This window comes from Hippocampus bargibanti, linkage group LG10 (assembly GCF_051943395.1).
Source record: "Hippocampus bargibanti isolate YZ-2025 linkage group LG10, ASM5194339v1, whole genome shotgun sequence".
Taxonomy (NCBI): Eukaryota; Metazoa; Chordata; class Actinopteri; order Syngnathiformes; family Syngnathidae; genus Hippocampus; species Hippocampus bargibanti.
The window spans coordinates 21,067,648-21,085,784 of record NC_142743.1 but is presented as its reverse complement, the minus strand read 5'-3'; the positions used below and the strand labels follow the sequence as shown (position 1 = coordinate 21,085,784).

Here is an 18,137-nt window from a genome sequence, read left to right as displayed (position 1 = left end):
TTTTTGCCTTTTTTCTTTTTCTTCCCATTTTCACCCACATGACATCTTACTCATCTCATCTCACTAGATAGGATGTAGTAGTTTGCTATCAGTCTGTATCCATCCATCATAGCCCAGGAGCATCGCGCGTGTCAAAATTGTACCTTGCGATCGATTCTATCGGCATGTCACACATGAGAGGAATGAATGAATTTGCATGTTGCAGCTCAAGTTCTCGCTGCATGTGTCTGCAAGTCTTTTTTTTATCATCCTTTCTCTCATGTAATTGTGTTTGCATGTTGTTCCTCATTTAAAAAAATACATTGGTGGTGCTCACTTGTGAATTGAACTGGTCCCTAATGAAATACGATGTTTTGAAGCAGTTGTTTTACAAAACGTTATTATTATTTATCATTAGTCTTGATTTTCTTTTCTTTGTTTAGGTTGCACCGTTCTTGCACCCCCCCAGCCGCCACACTAAAATTGGAAAGCCACAAAATTAAAAAAATCAATAATACAGTGATATCTTGGCTTACGAACTTAAGTGGTTCCCAGACAGAGTGTGTAAGGTGAAAAGTGTGTATCCCAAAAATTAATTTCCCATAGGAAACCATTAAAATGAGAATAATCCGTTCCCAGGTCCCCATAAAACATAATTTTCTACTTTCTAATTTTCTAAGCCTTAAAACTACACAAAATATACCTTATTTTATGTATAATAAATGTGCTATGGTATTATAATTAAAGAAATAAACTGTACTATATAATAAAGTAGTTTTATTTACCTTTGTGATGGTCTTTGGTGGCTTGATGGAATGGAGTGGCCGGGTCATCAGCATTGAACACTAGATGAGGAATGTAACCTTCTTTCACCATCTTGAGGAATGATCCCTTGTAGGTGCTTTCTCTATGATAATTTTATCTAGTTCCTCATCAATTGTGTTCTGTTAGGTGGGTTGCTAGCTTTTTGCCACAAGTGTACAGATGGCTTGTGCGGGTTGTTTGTGGAGCCTGATTGATGGGATATTTTAACCTTGCAGTCAACACTCTGTCTTCGATCAAAGTTGAAACTCTCACTGTCGTCTGCCTGTCTCCTTAATGTTTAAACCACATCCCCTCACTGCCGCGTTCTTGACCAATCACGTGGCTTTAACCGAAGACTGGGGGCGGGGAATAGAGGACAAAAACAGTCGGCTGCCATTTTGTTGTTAGAACAGGCTCGTTCGCGAACGACACATCACTCATTGTGGCAGCTCCGTGTACGAAAAAAGTTCGTATGCCAAGGTAAAATGTTCACTAATGTAACATTCGTAAACCGAAAAGTTCGTAAGCCAAGGGGTTTGGAAACCGAGGTATCACTGTACAATGATTTTACAATTCGTTTACAATGAAGCGAGAGCGACACAGCTTCATTTTTTTTGGTCTAACTGTCATTTGTGATATTTCTACGCTTTAATAGGCGGCCCCGTGTGGAAATATGTTAATTGTACATTCCAAGAATATTAGGAGCGTTCCTAAACATATTCACAACTGCTTCAAACAAGACATGCCAGCCAGTCTTTAGGCTTGTGCAGCCTTTGCTTTTACTATCTGATGAGACTGTGTCGGGGTGTGCATCCTTACCTTTTTAACCATTCTAGCACTGAGCGCCATTTAATGGGCAGTCATTTTTTTCTGGAAATTGACAAGAATTTTTTTAATAACAATATAGTCACAATATAGTTTGTATTTTAAAAAAAATTCTGTGTGTAAATCTACTGGAATTATTTCGCATACCTCAATGCAGTGTATGGGGTAAGTGCACAGAATTTCCTGTCTGTGATTGGATCTAGTAGCAAATTGATCAAGCACCCACCTATTTTGCTTTAAGTAGCTGTGCTCTTTTTAGTGTCTTGCTTTGACCAGCCTTTTTAATTGTGTCCCCTTGATCATGAAGACAACCTTGTCCTTCCTATTGGAGCAAACAAATGACAAGCATGAGCTTTCCGGTATGCAAAGTGAAGGTGTCCCACTGATCATGCTGCAACTTTAGAATGGCTGGAAAGAAGTCAAAGACAGACGTGAATTAAATAAGTCCCCTTTTGCATGTCTGTTTAAAACACAGGTGTCAAAGTTAAGGCCCCGGGGGCCAAATCCGGCCCACCATATATTTTTTTTCGGCCTGCGAAAGCTAATCAAACGTGAAATTCCATGATGCTTGCTAAAATCCGAACCAAAATGTAATATTTTTGGATTGGATTTGGTTGGATTTGCCTTTATTAGTCTCGCAGTGGTGAAATTTCCATTTCATTTCAATACAATCCAATTGGATGTAAACCACAATAACAGTCATTATTCTTGACTTCAGATTTGAAAACTAGTTATCCATTCATATGTTGTGCGCTGTATATGTAATATGTGGAGGGGATCAAACATTCTAATGGCTTCCCCAGATTCATAACGGCCCTCGAGAGGAAACCATAACTTCAATGTGGCCCGCGGCAAAAAAAAAAAAATGACTTTGACACCCCTGGTTTAACACATCTGCAAATTTAGGTTGTCTTTCATTTTAACCCCCCCCCCCCTTGCCTCTTTTTTTATCTATTCTCAATTCTGACCTGTGAAACTTTCTTCCTCCTTTCTGTTCCTCTGCACCCTTTAAAGCACACACATTAACCATCCTTGCTACCGCCTTGATCAGTTAAGTAACAAAACAGCCAAATGTCCATTTAAGTTCATCTTGCTTTTGTGGTGGGATATTGTGTCTTAACTCTGTATACAGTCGAAGCCCAGTTTAGTTGTATTATTATTATTTTTATGTGCCTCATGTTCTCTGTGATGGTGACGTTTGATTTGCTCTTCATCTCTCCGTTTTGTCATTTGTGTTGTGGCTAGAAGTTGTTTTGTTTTAGTCATTGATAGTTATTGAGGGCAGTTTTTAGAACTAGGACAGTAGCATGCAGCCACAGATTGGATGGACGTACAGGTTGCCCTATTTACTTGTTTTTTTTTAAGGCAATACTTTGTGTTAGAAATGCAGGTAACTGCACTGTCATTTTAAGGGAGTATATTGGGGTACATTCAAATTGTTATGTCTTCCCTCGAGTAGCCTCTGCTGAAACAATTACCGCCTGGTGCGTTTACATGACAACACAGTCAACGAAGGCCTTGGACCAGACTGAAATTGGATTTGAGGTGCACGTGAAAACCAATGAAAACAAATGACAAATAGCTGTGAGAATGCCATTTCAAGTTACTTAATTTACTCCAGCAATTAGCAACGATATGAAACACGCTGCACAGATACTTTGCCTCAGTTGCCGTTTCGAAGGAAGCCACAAATAAATAGACCCGGAAATGCCAAGTCACTACAGTATTACAATGTCAAAGTCAGCTTTATTGTCAAATATGCTAATATGCATGACACCCAGCACAGATTAAATTACTGTCCTCTTGGACCTAGCGTACAAGGCACTTATGACGCTGACAAACATAATAAACACGAAAACGCCAAATACGCTAATATGCATGACATCCAGCACAGATTAAATTACTGTCCTCTTGGACCTAGCGTACAAGGCACTTATGACGCTGACAAACATAATAAACACGAAAACGCCAAATATGCTAATATGCATGACATCCAGCACAGATTAAATTACTGTCCTCTTGGACCTAGCGTACAAGGCACTTATGACGCTGACAAACATAATAAACACGAAAACGCCAAATATGCTAATATGCATGACATCCAGCACAGATTAAATTACTGTCCTCTTGGACCTAGCGTACAAGGCACTTATGACGCTGACAAACATAATAAACACGAAAACGCCAAATATGCTAATATGCATGACATCCAGCACAGATTAAATTACTGTCCTCTTGGACCTAGCGTACAAGGCACTTATGACGCTGACAAACATAATAAACACGAAAACGCCAAATATGCTAATATGCATGACATCCAGCACAGATTAAATTACTGTCCTCTTGGACCTAGCGTACAAGGCACTTATGACGCTGACAAACATAATAAACACGAAAACGCCAAATATGCTAATATGCATGACATCCAGCACAGATTAAATTACTGTCCTCTTGGACCTAGCGTACAAGGCACTTATGACGCTGACAAACATAATAAACACGAAAACGCCAAATATGCTAATATGCATGACATCCAGCACAGATTAAATTACTGTCCTCTTGGACCTAGCGTACAAGGCACTTATGACGCTGACAAACATAATAAACACGAAAACGCCAAATATGCTAATATGCATGATATCCAGCACAGATGAAATTACTGTCCTCTCTGACCTAGCATGCAAGGCACTTATGACTTTGACAAACATAATAAACACAAACGCCAAATATGCTAATATGCACGACATCCAGCACAGATGAAATTACTGTCCTCTCGGACCTAGCGTACAAGGCACTTATAATGACTTTGACAAACATAATAAACACGAAAACGCCAAATATGCTAGTATGCGTGACATCCAATGTTTTATTGTTCTATCATTTTAATTCACCGTACCTGACATGAACGATAGCGTGTCAACAACTATATATATTGTCATTCCTGTCCGAGATTGATAAGATTGCGTTGTCATGTTGCAATGATTTGTCAAAAGCTGCCACAGAAATAGTTTTGTTTTTAGAGTAATGATGTGGTATTTGCATAAGAACACATGGAGGCATATCCCCCCCCACCACCCCGAGCGCGGAAATACCTGATCGCAAACAAAGAACATAACACATTCCGATGCCCTTCACGCCAATTCCAATCAAAACAATGTGTTAGGTTTGTTTTTACTTAAAGAGGTTGGGTCCATACTTTTGCTGACACGCAAAGAAAGACAAAGAAACTGAACTGCATGTAAACGTACTTGCTCCGCCCAACAACAAACATTGACTCTCCCTATGTTGAATTGCCCCATCCTGGTTGTTAAGTTAAAAACAGAACTGCATTTAAAGGACAACCGACGTCACTTTTTTTGTTTCTTAACTGACATCAGAAAAACGTTTTATAGCATCTAAAATACCCAAAACACGCAGTATGATATTTTTTTCAAATGCAAAACATCAATAAATATGACTTTATAAAGTGTCCAAAATCTGCAAAAAAATTGAGCTGCGAATTGGGCATTTTCAGAAAGTCCCGCCCCCAGTTCGTGACGTCACGCCAAGACGTCTTGCATTGCTGGAGAATCAAAACAATGGCTTCAGATTCGGAGAATATGCTTTCTTGTTACACATCCAGTTATGAATATGATTCAAATAGTTCTGAAGAGGAAAGCATACATTTTTGCAATCGATTAAAGAAGTTATTCCTTGTCATTTTGAGGCAACATTGAGGGGAAATGTCTCACCGAAAAAGAGGCACAAAATAGCGACCTCCTGTGGCTGATAAATTCCTTATATGGAGTTTGGAGGCCCTCTTCTGGTGGCATTTGGGTGCAACATGAGGTCCCCAGACCAAACATTACAGCAAAATACATTGACGTGATGGAAGGGCCGCTACAATGTGTCTTTTTTTCGGTCAGGGGCGTCCCTTTAGTGACGTCACGTACGGACTCGTCACCAACTCAAAAACAAGACTTCCTGAATATTCAGCGCGAGTCTTAAAACGTAAAATATAGCCATATGAGGTGGAATCTTATTAAAATATGTTCAGTAGAAGTCATTTGAAGACATTTTAAAAATTATGGACACAACTTGTCCGGAGACGTCGGTTGTCCTTTAATATGTCCGTAAAATGAATAGCCACATCCCCCCATTAGGATTTGGGCTCCCTCGGTTTCAGCAGAGGAATAACTCCGAGCCATTTAATTTTATGTTGTTTGTATGTACACCACCTCTACCGCCTTTGACAAGTTTCCGCCCCCCCCCCCCCCCCCCCCCCCCTTCCCCACTCTCTCCTCCCTGTCGGGTACAGGGCGGCCGAGGAGGCCATGATTTCCGACATGGACGAGAACAACCCTGGCACGGAATGGGAACGGGTTGCTCGCCTTTGCGATTTCAACCCAAAGTCCAGCAAGCAGGCCAAAGACGTGTCCCGCATGCGCTCAGTCCTCATCTCCCTGAAGCAGTCTCCTCTTGTCCGCTAGGACGCCTGCTACATCGCTCGCTATCAATGCAAAATGGGTGATGACCCTCACCTGTACTCAGAAGAAAAAGTGACATATTCTCCTTCTCTCTATACCTATTTACCACATTCACAGCTCGTTTTCTCTCTCTCATGGAAGCGGCTAGCCTGTGATCAAAAACACCACGACACAGTTGTTTTTTTTTTTTTCTATAAATATGTTCTCTCCGACCCCATACACGTTTTCTTGGGTCCACAAAGCCAGCAGATGATACTGGCCTCATCAAACCATGCTGTAGCCTCTTGTAAGAGTTCATTGATAGCGTAATTTCTTTATATGTGAGTTAATCATTCATAAAACTCTATTTTCTGTTTGAGGACCAGAGAAAAAAAAACAAGAATCCAGTAAGTGTGTTTTGAAGTGTCAGTGTAGTGGCGTATTGTGTTCAATCTATGCATCTCCTTGTGGAAAGCGCCTACTCTGTCGGGAATAGTCCATTATAATTCAAACATGTTGATAGCTCAGTGTGTGTGTGTGTGTGTGTGTGTGTGTGTGTATACACATACTCAATGTGCACCTATGTACATATACAGAAGGCAATATATATACAGAATATAAAACCGTTGTGGTTTTAAAGAGAGCTAAGTATCAGTCAAATGTTTGACCACGCATGTCCATTGCCCACTCGTTTCAAAGTCAGTAAACAGTCAATCCAAACCATTGTCATGTGTTTATTTATTTTCCTCGCGTGTGAGATGTTGACGTTTCCTCCTACTTAATTAGCTTTGTGAGAAGAAGCAATCTTGTTAAAAAGTTGTTGAAAGACAAAACCTGTATAGCTGGCACGTCAGGTTATTCTGTTAAAGTGTCAAGTTGTTCATCTTGCTTCTTTTTGGTTTGTTAAATGCCTGAAGCAAGTAGTGTTCTGGCTTGCACAGCTACCTCCGGCTGTGCTATTTGTACATTCCCACATGCCTCTGTGAATTTTGTACAAGAATGTACTCTAATTTTCTCCCGCAAAAAAAAAAAAAAAAAACATGCATGTTGTGTTAAATTGAAGCCTTAAAGGACAAACGATGTCTCAGGACAAGTTGTGTTTTTGTTTTGGGTATTTTAGATGCTATAAAACGTTTTTCTGATGTCAGTTAGGAAACAAAAAAGTGATGTCGGTTGTCCTTTAAAATCTATTAATTTGTTGTATGGGAATAATAATGTGATGAGACGTTTTACCATTTTTTTTTGTGGTTCACTATCATAACGGCCCTCTGAGGGATGGTGGACGTAACTTGAAAATGGCCCGCGACAAAAACCAGTTTGACAACTCTGCTCTCAGGAGAAATAAGTGAGTGACAATCCCTTCTCTCTCAAAATGTCAGCCATTTTGAATAACGGATGCCTTTTTTTCCAACTGTCTACGTTTAATACATACACATGATAGCAGGTAATGAGATGACTGATATATTTTGAGGTGCCATATTGGCCAAAAGGAACATTTTACCTCTCACTCACTGTAATAGAACTCATATTCACCCAGAAGAACTCTCTAAACTGCACCAATAAAAACAATAAAACAGTCTGTCCTTCCCCAAGGAATTCTGACCCAGAGACCAAAATAACGTTGACGAAGTAAGTTGGCAATGTGAAATGCTGTCACGCAACAATGATGGTTTGATTAAGATCCTGTTTGACAGGTAAGAATGTTACAAGATGAATACAGTTATCTCCAAGACCAGGAGATCTGGGTCTGATTGCTACATTGCGATTGACGACTGCCCGTCGACGCCAAAGAGAGGCAAAAGCAACCATGCAAATCTGCAGTACGTATGCACCTAAAAGCCAGCAAACACTCATTTGACGACAATGAGGTTAAAATCTTAGCGAAAGAAAATAGTTGGTTTGAAAGGGAAAAGAAGAAAGTTTTTTTTAAATAAAAGAGCAAAGCCCTTCACTAAATCGCCATGGTGGGGTGAGGTTTAATTTAGATCATTCTTACAATAGACTTCTTAGTTCATTACCACTTAAGCTTATCGATGAAAAGGTTTCTTCAGCCGTCATCTCTTTGAAGGTGTCGGACGTTTCGCTTCTTATCCAAGATGCTTCGTCAGAGAACTAAAGTCTTGCTGGTATTTTCGCCCCTATATATATCCCTACTGTTCAGACGTCGGAGTAGTCCTCTGCTCCCCCCAAACTGAGAGCAGGGACCAATCAGAGAGTTCGGCACCACCACGTCTGGACAGTAGGGATATATATATAGGAGTGAAACTACCAGCAAGACTTTAGTTCGCTGATGAAGCTTCTTGGATGAGAAGCAAAACGTCCGACACCTTCAAAGAAGTACAGATGACGGCTGAAGAAACCTTTTTCATCCATGCAAATCCTCTTGAGCACAACGCGGTTTCGATAACAGGTGGATGCTTGCAACAATGTCACATATTCCTCAGTTATGGTACACGGAGAGCTGCTCATCACTTCTCCACACAAGCAAGCTGGAGTCGTTCATCGTCTTTGACTCATAGTTAAAGTTTGACAAGAATGGATGTGCTCATTAACTGAGGTCAACAACATTTATGGAGACGGCTTAACTCTTTCTGTCTGTTAGATGATAAGATTGAATTTTGTCACTTTTTTATTGAAAACCTTTTGGTCTTTTATCTTCTGCTTCTCGGAACTATCAATGACGATGTTTACATGCCGCCCGCCGGTATTCTGGGTTGAGGTCCAAATTCTGGTTTCTGTAATATTCAGAATAACCTGTTTGCATGCATGATCAGACAATGACTATTGAATACATACTACGAATTATGATCAATTGGAATATCCTCATCCAACCAGCTACAAATATCGGCAATACGTCTGTGTAAGCTCTCAGTCGTACAGGAGTGGTCCATCGAAGGTTTTTTCATCCGGACGTTTCGCTTCTTATCCAAGAAACTTCATCAGCAAACTAAAGTCTTACTGGTCGTTTAGGCCCTATATATATATATATATATATATATATCCCTACTGTCCAGACATGGCGGTGCCGGACTCTGCTATGATAGGTCCCTGCTCTCAGGTTGGTGAGGAGCAGAGGACGGACTACTCCCTGCGGCTCCACTGATTGTTCCTATTGTCCTGACTAACGACTGGCCTGATTGCCCTATTTGCTCTGGTATCACCTCATCAGCATTACTAATCCTATGTTACCTAAGCAGGCTGTTGTACGAACGGTCCAAATTGAACCTCACCCCACCAAACCGGTTGAATGAAGGATTTAGTTGTTTTATGAAAATCGCTTTATTTACTCCCCTTTCAAACCATCTATGTTCTTTCGCTAAGATTTTAACCTCATTGTCGTCAAATGAGTGGTTGCTAGCTTTTAGGTGCAAATGTACTGCCGATTGAGGCCCACTAGTATTATCCCTGCGATGTTGATAGTCTTTTTTTGAGAATTAGTTTTTTGTCTCCCCAATGTACTGCTCTTTACAGTTTTCATTCTTACAATGTATTGAATGAACTACGTTACTTTGTTTGTCATTTGGCAGCCTATCTTTTGGATGCACTAATTTTTGTCTTAAAGTGTTTAGCGGTTACTTCCTACTTATTTCAAAACGGTAAACACTTTCAATAATAATAAACACTCAATATGGAGTGGACACTTTTTGCACATGAGATAGAAGGAACGGGGAAGTAGTAAAATTAACTATCTTATCAATCTTATCATTTATTTTGACTTCCTTTCTTAAAACAATGTTTCCCCCACCCCCAAAAGCGGAACAAAAATGAACTCTTATCTGATTTCTATTTTTATTTTTTTATATTCACTGTCTATTGACATGTATTGTCGTGGATGATAACAGATTAGACAGTGACGGTGTTTTATCTATAGATTCAAGGGGTACAAAGTACTGACCTGAATTTTGAATTTGTTTTAGATAAATGCAACATAAATCGTTTTTTTTTCTTTTGATAAGCTATCTAAGCTATCTATTTTCTATCTATTAGCGAACTGGCCGGCTAACTATCCATCTGGCTGGCTATCTATTAGTTATATAGCTAGTTTTCTAGCTGTCTATCTATTGAATATCTATTAGCTATCTATTTGCTATCTATGAGCTAACGGGTCGGCTAGCTATCTATCTGGATGGCTATCTATTAGTTATATAGCTAGTTTTCTAGCTGTCTATCTATTGAATATCTATTAGCTATCTATTAGCTAACTGGTCGGCTAGCTATCCATCTGGCTGGCTATCTATTAGTTATATAGCTAGTTTTCTAGCTGTCTATTGAATATCTGTTAGCTATCTATTTGCTATCTATGAGCTAACGGGTCGGCTCGCTATCTATCTGGATGGCTATCTATTAGTTATATAGCTAGTTGTCTAGCTGGCTATGTATTGGACATCTATTTGCTATCTATTAGCTAACTGACCGGTTAGCTAGCTATCTGGCTGCCTCTTAGTTATATAGCTAGTTGTCTAGCTGGCTATCTATTGTCTATTAGCTATCTATTTGGTATCTATTAACTAACTGGCCGGCTTGCTGCCTCTTAGTTATATAGCTAGTTGTCTAGGTGGCTATCTATTAGCTAGCTAGCTTTCTATCGTATTTCCTTCCGGGTTGAGTGAACTCTGGCCGCTGCTCACCCTCAGAAAAACAACTCCTGTGACTGAAAATTGGCCTTGAGAGTTTTGAAAGGTGCTTATAAATGAAATGTATTATTATTATTATTAAAAAATGTTGTTTTGAAGAGTGTGTCTGATGTTTCAACAGAAAAAAAAGTCACAGGGATTTAATTTTGTGATGAGGGCAAATCTGCTGCGGCTGATTGATTGCTTGCAAACTTCTGTTGTCTCACTTTGTCAGAAATGATCCCAAGCATGTCAAGACAGATATCTTTTCGTTATATATTTTATATGTATATTTGTTATATATTTTTTTAAATGGGCTAATAATGATATGAGTATGTAAACAGAACACACCAATTAAGTTGAAAGGACAAAAAAAAAATGCTGCCATGTAAAATTCATCTTTATCTTTTGAATTATTTGTGGGGACATGATGCTCATGATTTCCTTCTCAAAGGAGTACAGAACAAAAGACGTTTGTTACAGTTTTATGAAGAAAAAAAAACTTTGCTGGTTTGATTGGATCTGCATGAATAAGACCAACTTGTGGCGCACTCACAGGTGGTATGGCTACATACTACACACATGTGCGTAGCTAAATCGCCAGCAACACGTTTTTGATGAATTAATTTTCTTATCTCTTTCTCCCTCCACTTCTGTGTGCCTCATGCCCATCTCAGCACGATGGGGGACAGAGCTTTCAGCCGCTCTGCCCCCAAACTCTGGAACTCACTTCCTCCCAACATTCGTAACATTGATTCTCTTCCCACCTTCAAATCCCATCTCAAAACTATTTAACATTGCATTTTCATAGCTTTATCTCTTGTTTGTATTTATAATTTTATTTATTATTGTATCTGTTTTTTTTCTATGCTTGTCTGTGACTGTAAAGTGTCCTTGAGAGCTTTGAAAAGCGCTTGAAGATAAAATTATTATTATTATTATTATTATTATTATTCCTTTGTTGTTAAAAGATAAATTGTGTCCTGAAAATAGTAATACAGTACACTCCCTCGGAAAAAAAAAGTAAAACAGTTGTTTGGAAAATACAGTCAGTTTAAAAATGCAAATATTATCTAGCTCTATACATTTGTAATAATTTTAAGGAGACATTTTTTCCATGTCAAAACTTTGTTCATAAATGTATTTTAGTTTTCAAATAATTTTGAATTCCTTTCATCACTTTGCTGCTGTGAAATGTAAATTTCTCCACTGTGAGACTAATAAAGGCATATCCAATCCAATCCAATCCAATGTAAACCATATTGTGTATGAAATACATTATTTAAACGATGCCGCTTTGCCTTGAGTCAAGTGGGATTGTTTCAGTGTTCTCTCACATAGAAATAAAACATTAACAGAATGAGAAAGGTGGAGTCACTTTTGTGAGATGCTGTATATCCAAGAGCTGGTTTCCTTACAAACAAGGGCAAGTGAATTTATGTTGATGCACCAGATTCCACTCTCTGTTAATCATTCTCTCATGATCCGATAACAAGCAATGTCATCGACGTCTCTCCCTTTGTTGTCTTTGTCAGCCCTGCACCTGCTCCCACATTTGAAACAATAATACAGTAAATCCTCCAGTAAGTCAAAGTATCCATGAGAAAGATATTAAAGCCTCAGTGGCCCAGTTGACGCTGCATCATCAGTCGGTAAATTGTCGAAACATAGTGAAGACGTTTGAGTACCAGCGGTATTAAAATGTTCTATAAGTGAAATTCCATCTACCATTAAAGGACAAGCGACGTCTCCGGACAAGTTGTGTCCATAATTTGTAAAATGGCTTCAAATGACTTCTATATTACAAAGATTCCACCGCATATAGCTATATTTTACGTGTTAAGACACGCGCTGAATATTCCGGAAGTCTTGTTTTTGAGTTGGTGACGAGTCCGTACATGACGTCGCTAAAGGACCGCCCCTGACCGTAAAAAAGACGCATTGTCGCGGTCCTTCCATCACGTCAATGTATTATGCTGTACTTGTTTGGTCTGGAGACCTTGTGTTGCACCCAAAAGCCGCCAGAAGAGGTCGTCCAAGCGCCATATAAGGAATTTATCAGCCTGTGGAAACGAAGGTGGCCACAGGAGGTCGCCATTTTGTGCCTTTTTTGCGTGTGAGATTTCCTCCCAATGTTGCCTCAAAACGGCACAAATAAATTATTTAATCGATTGCAAACATGTATGCTTTCCTCTTCAGAACTATTTGAATCATATTCATAACTGGATGTGTAACAAGAAAGCATATTCTCCGAATCTGAAGCCATTGTTTTGATTCTCCAGCAATGCGTGATGTCTTGGCGTGACGTCACGAACTGGGGGCGGGACTTTCTGAAAATCCACAATTTGCAGCTCAATTTGTTGCAGATTTTGGACACTTGAAGTCATTTTTATTGGTATTTTGCACTTGACTAAAAATATCATACTGCGTGTTTTGGGTATTTTAGATGCTATAAAACGTTTTTCTGATGTCAGTTAGAAACCAAGAAGTGGTGTCGGTTGCCCTTTAAAGTGTTCCATTAACCTACCATACATGTTTAGGGAATTTGGTAGAAAAGCAGAGTTGGACCAGTCGCTACTAGTTCTCCATTTATCTGTCCACACAGATTATTGCCAATGCAAATGACGCCGCCTCCACAACACTCCGACCAGCTAGATAGCCTGAAGCCAATTATAAAGGCCCCGTCAAACCGGTTCCCATCTTCAGCAAATTTCCATTCCTCCTCTTAGGGTTAGGGTTACGGTTAGCTTATCGCAGGGGTGTCAAAGTCACTTTTTGCCGCGGGCCACATTGTAGTTATGGTTTCCTCTCGAGGGCCGTTATAAATTTGGGGAACCCATTAGACTGTTTAAATCCCTTCAAATATTACATATAGAGCTCACAACAAATTAATGAATAACTAGTTTTCAAATCTGAAGTCAAGAATAATGTCTGTTATTGTGGTTTACATCCAAAAATATGACATTTTTGTTAGGATTTTAGCAAGCACAATGGAATTTCACAAGTTTGATTTGCTTTCACGGGCCGAAAATAAATAATGTCATGGGCCGGATTTGGCCCCCGGGCCTTGACTTTGACACCTGTCAGAATCTGAAAATTTTGAGTTGAAAATTTGTCTGGAAATTACAGGAAAGGTGTATGAAAACCTAGGACAGGTAGATGGCACAATGAGAGGGGCTTGGAGGAAAATACAAAGTTGACATGAAGGGCGTGGGAGTGGTCAGCAGGTTTCTAACGACCGATCGGCCTGGGCGACCCATCAACAAAGGAGTGCGCCATGAGGGGTTGACTGTGAAAAAGGAAACCAGAAGCCAATGAGATGATCATGAGGTGGAGGAATGGTTCGGAGCAGGTGGTGATGTCTGTGAATCGAGAGATTGTGCTTGAGTCCATGACGGTCGAAACCTAAGCAAATAAATCAAATGTTATATTCTCATCAAAATATACAATTGCTCCCTTGACATGAAGAATGCAAGAAAGAGGACGCGAGGAACGCCATCCATTCTGTGGGTCTTAAAGGACAACCGACGTCTCCGGACAAGTTGTGTCCATAATTTGTAAAATGGCGATCTCTTCACTCTCGTTTCACTTTGTAAAAAAAAAAGAGATGATTACAACGAATGTGCTAATATATTATAATAAAATCATAACGCAAGATTGATTTCCCTGTATGTTCCTTGTACGTGTCCGAAAGTAACCACCCCCATCTTTGTAAACTTGACTACGCCCATTGTTGGTTTAAATACGCATTTATGACGCATCTGCGTCCTTTTCCTTACTGGAACGTCTCCCATTCATGACCCCTTCATAGCCTCAAGCTTAAATTCTCTTAAAATTGTCTCATCTGCCAGAAAAATGCCTTCAACTTTTGAGCTGTGTCCCGGTAGGACAATTGGAGAGGATTGTCCATGTTTTGTTATTGCTGAAATTGGACAAAATCATCAGGGAGACTTTGAAATAGCCAAGAAAATGATCAAAATGGCAAAGGTAACAAGTAAGGCATTTGCCGTGTTTTATTTTATTTTGTTATTATTTTACCAGGTACTGTTCACTATTTATTAGAAGTAAAATTATGTGTTTTGTTTATGTGTGTGTATAAATATGGGTGTATTTATGTATGCGTGTACAATATATTCTGTAATTTAATATCCGTGAATACTACACCTTATAAAGTGTAAACGAGAGAGAGAAAGTGAGAGATAGAATTTTAAATTATTGTCATATTAAAATAAAATAATTATTGAAGCAAATGAACTTACGTTTCTGGATGTCAATGTCGTACAAGTGTGTGTGCGTGTTCCTCATCTATTCCGAATGTTGTTATCCTTCGACAGGACTGTGGCGCGGACTGTGCAAAGTTCCAGAAAAGTGAGCTGCAATACAAGTTTAACAAACGTGCTTTGGAGCGCCCTTATAAAACCAAAAACTCCTGGGGGGAAACCTATGGTGAGCACAAACGCCACCTGGAGTTCAGCCATGAGCAGTACAGGGAGCTGCAGAAGTACGCGAAAGAAGTTGGGATCTTCTTCACTGCCTCGGGGATGGATGAGGTGTGCCTTTCCAAATGCTATGATTTGAACCCACGCAACTAAAGTTTCACCTTACCTATTTCACTTTTTAGATGGCGATAGAGTTTCTCCATGAGATTAATGTCCCTTTCTTCAAAGTGGCCTCCATGGACGCCAACAACTTTCCTTATCTGGAAATGACTGCTAAGAAAGGTGATAGAAATTAAATGTATTATATGTATGATTATTGGTTGGATGATTTGGATTTCAAAATTCTAAGCAACTACACATTACAGATACAAACTCCATACATACAATATATATATATATATATATATATATATATATATATATATATATATATATATATATATATATGTATGTGTGTGTATGTATGTGTATGTGTGTGTAATAATGACATTGTGATGCACATGGTGCAGTTGTGTGCTGTGATATTCCTTTTATGCAGTTCCATGATTGTTTCGATAAATGTGGCATCATAATTGTTACATTATGTATTTCTAAGCGCCTTTCAAAACTCTCAAGGACATTTTACAGTCACGGGATAAGAACTTTTTATCTCTGCGGGTGAGCAGCGGCAGTCATTCGCATCAGCATTCACTCAACCCGGAAGTAACGCAAACTCGCGCCACTAAAGTGAGCGTGTGTGTATATATAAAGACAATACAATACAATTCAATAATAGTGACCGCAAAGCATAATAATAAACAAAACAGCAACATGAAAACGTGGAGTTGTGCAATCTTAACGACTTTCCCCATGTACTCTATGATGTTTGAGTACAGGACAAATATTTTGTTACATAAAGCAGTTACTTCACCAATATCCCCACAAAATGGAGCCACAAATTGACGTATGGGTGGATTAAGCCCACCCAGTACGACCCACTCAAAGCCCAACTCCTTAAATCATGGCCTAATAATGAAATTACAATGTTGAACAATCCATTTTTGGGTTGGATTGGATTGGATTTGCCTTTATTAGTCTCGCAGTGGAGAAATTTACATTTTACACCAGCAAAACCATGAAAGTAGGAGGATAGGAAAGGAATAGGTAGAAAAACAAACAGGGGCTACTGTAAAGGCAGCCATCTTGAAGTAAAAAAAAAAAACAAACAAAAAAAAACGAAATAACTAATTCTTCTTCATAATTCTTATTGGTCATTAAGCTTCTCTTTTGTGTTTATGTTACATGTGTGCGTGCTAGGACGTCCCATGGTGATTTCCAGTGGGATGCAGTCCATAGAGACAATGCGTCAGGTGTACAAGACAGTGAAGAAGCTCAACGAAAAATTTGTCTTCCTGCAGTGTACCAGTGCCTACCCTCTTGACCCCGAGAATGTCAACCTCAGAGTGATCACAGTAAATGAAAAAAACGTTGAAATGTTCAAAGCAATTCATACCTTAAAAACATCTTGTCATCAACCAGGAATACCAGAAGGAATTCCCCGATATTCCTATTGGCTATTCTGGCCACGAGTCCGGAATCAGTATTTCAGTGGCGGCCGTTGCTCTTGGGGCAAAGGTCATAGAGCGCCACGTCACACTGGACAAGACTTGGAGGGGAAGTGACCACGCAGCATCCCTGGCACCTTCCGAGCTGGCCGAGCTGGTTCGTTCCATCCGACTGGTGCATCTTGCAATGGGATGCGGTCTGAAAAAGAGGTTGCCCTGCGAGGAGTCGTTTCATAAGAAGGTGAGATTGTCCTACTCATATACAATTATTCATGTCACGTAGTGCCAACTGCAACCAAAGTTTTTAAAGCGCTTTACACAAGAAGAACAAGACTCCGTCGGTAACAGAGAGAGCTGTTGTGAGAGCACCATTTGAATCGGGATGTTTTGGATTGTAATAATAATAATAATCATAATAATAATTTGATTGAATTTTCCTTTATTAGTCTCGCAGTGGAGAAATTTACATTTCACAGCAGCAAAGTAATAATAATAATAATAATAATAATAATAATACATTTCATTCATAAGCGTCTTTCAAAACTCTCAAGCTCACTTTACAGTCACAGGATGTTTTTCTGCGGGTGAGCAGCGGCAGCCACACGCGGCAGCGTTCACTCAACCCAGAAGTAACTCAAATAGATAGACAGCTATCTAGCTAGCCAATTGATAGCCAACAGATACCGGGATTCTATTTTTTTTTTTTTATTAGGTCGGACCACCCTGGATCACAATTAGATTAGATTGCAGTCAAAAAAATCTATCCTGTGACTGTAAAGTGACTTTGAGAGGTTTGAAAGGCACTTGAAAATTAAATGTATTATTATTAATAGTATTATTATCATTTGCTATCTATTAGCTCTGGCTGGCTATCTAGCTATCTGGCTGGCTAGCTATTCACTATCTAGTTAAATGGGCGGTGGCAGTGCAGCAGATTCAAGTGCCATTTCCCCCCATTTTTTTTTTCAAAGTGGGTCCAGGACATTTCTCCCATTACAGTTTATTCATGAATTGTTTTGCATTGGTGAGTTTATTCGATAGGACGACATTATCCAAAGAGCCGTGATAAGATCTGTATTATAAACTGCTCCTTTTCCTCAGCTGGGGAAGTCTGTGGTGGCCAAGTTGAAAATCCCCAAAGGAACTGTGCTCACCTTGAACATGTTGGCAGTGAAGGTGGCTGAACCCGTTGGGATCAACGCTGAAGACATCTTCCGTCTGGTTGGTAAGACTCTGAATGAGGATGTCGGTGAAGATGAGACCATCACACAACAAGTGGTGAACGGCCTTTAGCTATTCTTTGATTATTTTGGTTAATTTGGGATTACCCACAGTTGTTACTGCATATTCTTTTGCCCAGAAGTTAGCATCGAATGTCACAAATTGTGAATGAAATGTACAATTTTGTATCAACAAAACATTGTATCCAACGTCAATTGTTGCTTTGCTCATCTTTATGTATTAAATGACTATTTAAAAAAAAATACA

At 39.3% G+C, this 18,137-nt stretch overlaps 2 protein-coding genes and 1 long non-coding RNA gene across 6 annotated transcripts in view; 2 read left to right on the top strand and 1 right to left on the bottom strand.

The window, feature by feature from the left end:
• The window catches only part of clta (clathrin, light chain A), an 11,530-nt gene extending 4,757 nt beyond the window's left edge, over nucleotides 1-6,773 (top strand). The window contains exons 6-7 of one of the 2 annotated variants that reach the window (XM_089007090.1): nucleotides 2,623-2,658; nucleotides 5,906-6,773. In XM_089007090.1, coding sequence (XP_088863216.1) covers nucleotides 2,623-2,658; nucleotides 5,906-6,077 — 208 coding nt within the window. In that variant the 3' untranslated portion in view covers nucleotides 6,078-6,773. The remainder of the gene's footprint in view (nucleotides 1-2,622; nucleotides 2,659-5,905) is intronic. The other variant, XM_089007091.1, reaches the window with a different exon arrangement.
• LOC148892884 (uncharacterized) overlaps nucleotides 1-15,045 on the bottom strand; it is a 23,737-nt gene extending 8,692 nt beyond the window's left edge. For 2 of the 3 annotated variants that reach the window (XR_016116327.1, XR_016116325.1), the window contains exons 1-3: nucleotides 14,926-15,035; nucleotides 2,577-2,614; nucleotides 1,603-1,930 (exon numbers count right to left, since the gene is read on the bottom strand). This is a non-coding gene — a long non-coding RNA (uncharacterized LOC148892884). Of the gene's footprint in view, nucleotides 1-1,602; nucleotides 1,931-2,576; nucleotides 2,615-14,925 lie in introns of all 3 variants that reach the window. The other variant, XR_016116326.1, reaches the window with a different exon arrangement.
• LOC148892883 (N-acetylneuraminate-9-phosphate synthase-like) lies at nucleotides 14,436-18,137 on the top strand. Its single transcript, XM_089007089.1, has 6 exons — nucleotides 14,436-14,653; nucleotides 15,001-15,216; nucleotides 15,288-15,387; nucleotides 16,402-16,556; nucleotides 16,624-16,890; nucleotides 17,751-18,137. Exons 1-6 carry the CDS (start codon nucleotides 14,522-14,524, stop codon nucleotides 17,940-17,942), a joined length of 1,062 nt encoding a protein of 353 aa, XP_088863215.1. The 5' UTR covers nucleotides 14,436-14,521; the 3' UTR covers nucleotides 17,943-18,137.

Coding starts and splice junctions, on each gene's coding strand:
- LOC148892883 (XM_089007089.1), top strand. CDS start 14,522: ATGCCTTCAACTTTTGAGCTGTGTCCCGGTAGGACAATTGGAGAGGAT. Junction 14,654..15,000: donor AAATGATCAAAATGGCAAAG/GTAACAAGTAAG, acceptor ATCCTTCGACAG/GACTGTGGCGCGGACTGTGC. Junction 15,217..15,287: donor CTGCCTCGGGGATGGATGAG/GTGTGCCTTTCC, acceptor TTCACTTTTTAG/ATGGCGATAGAGTTTCTCCA.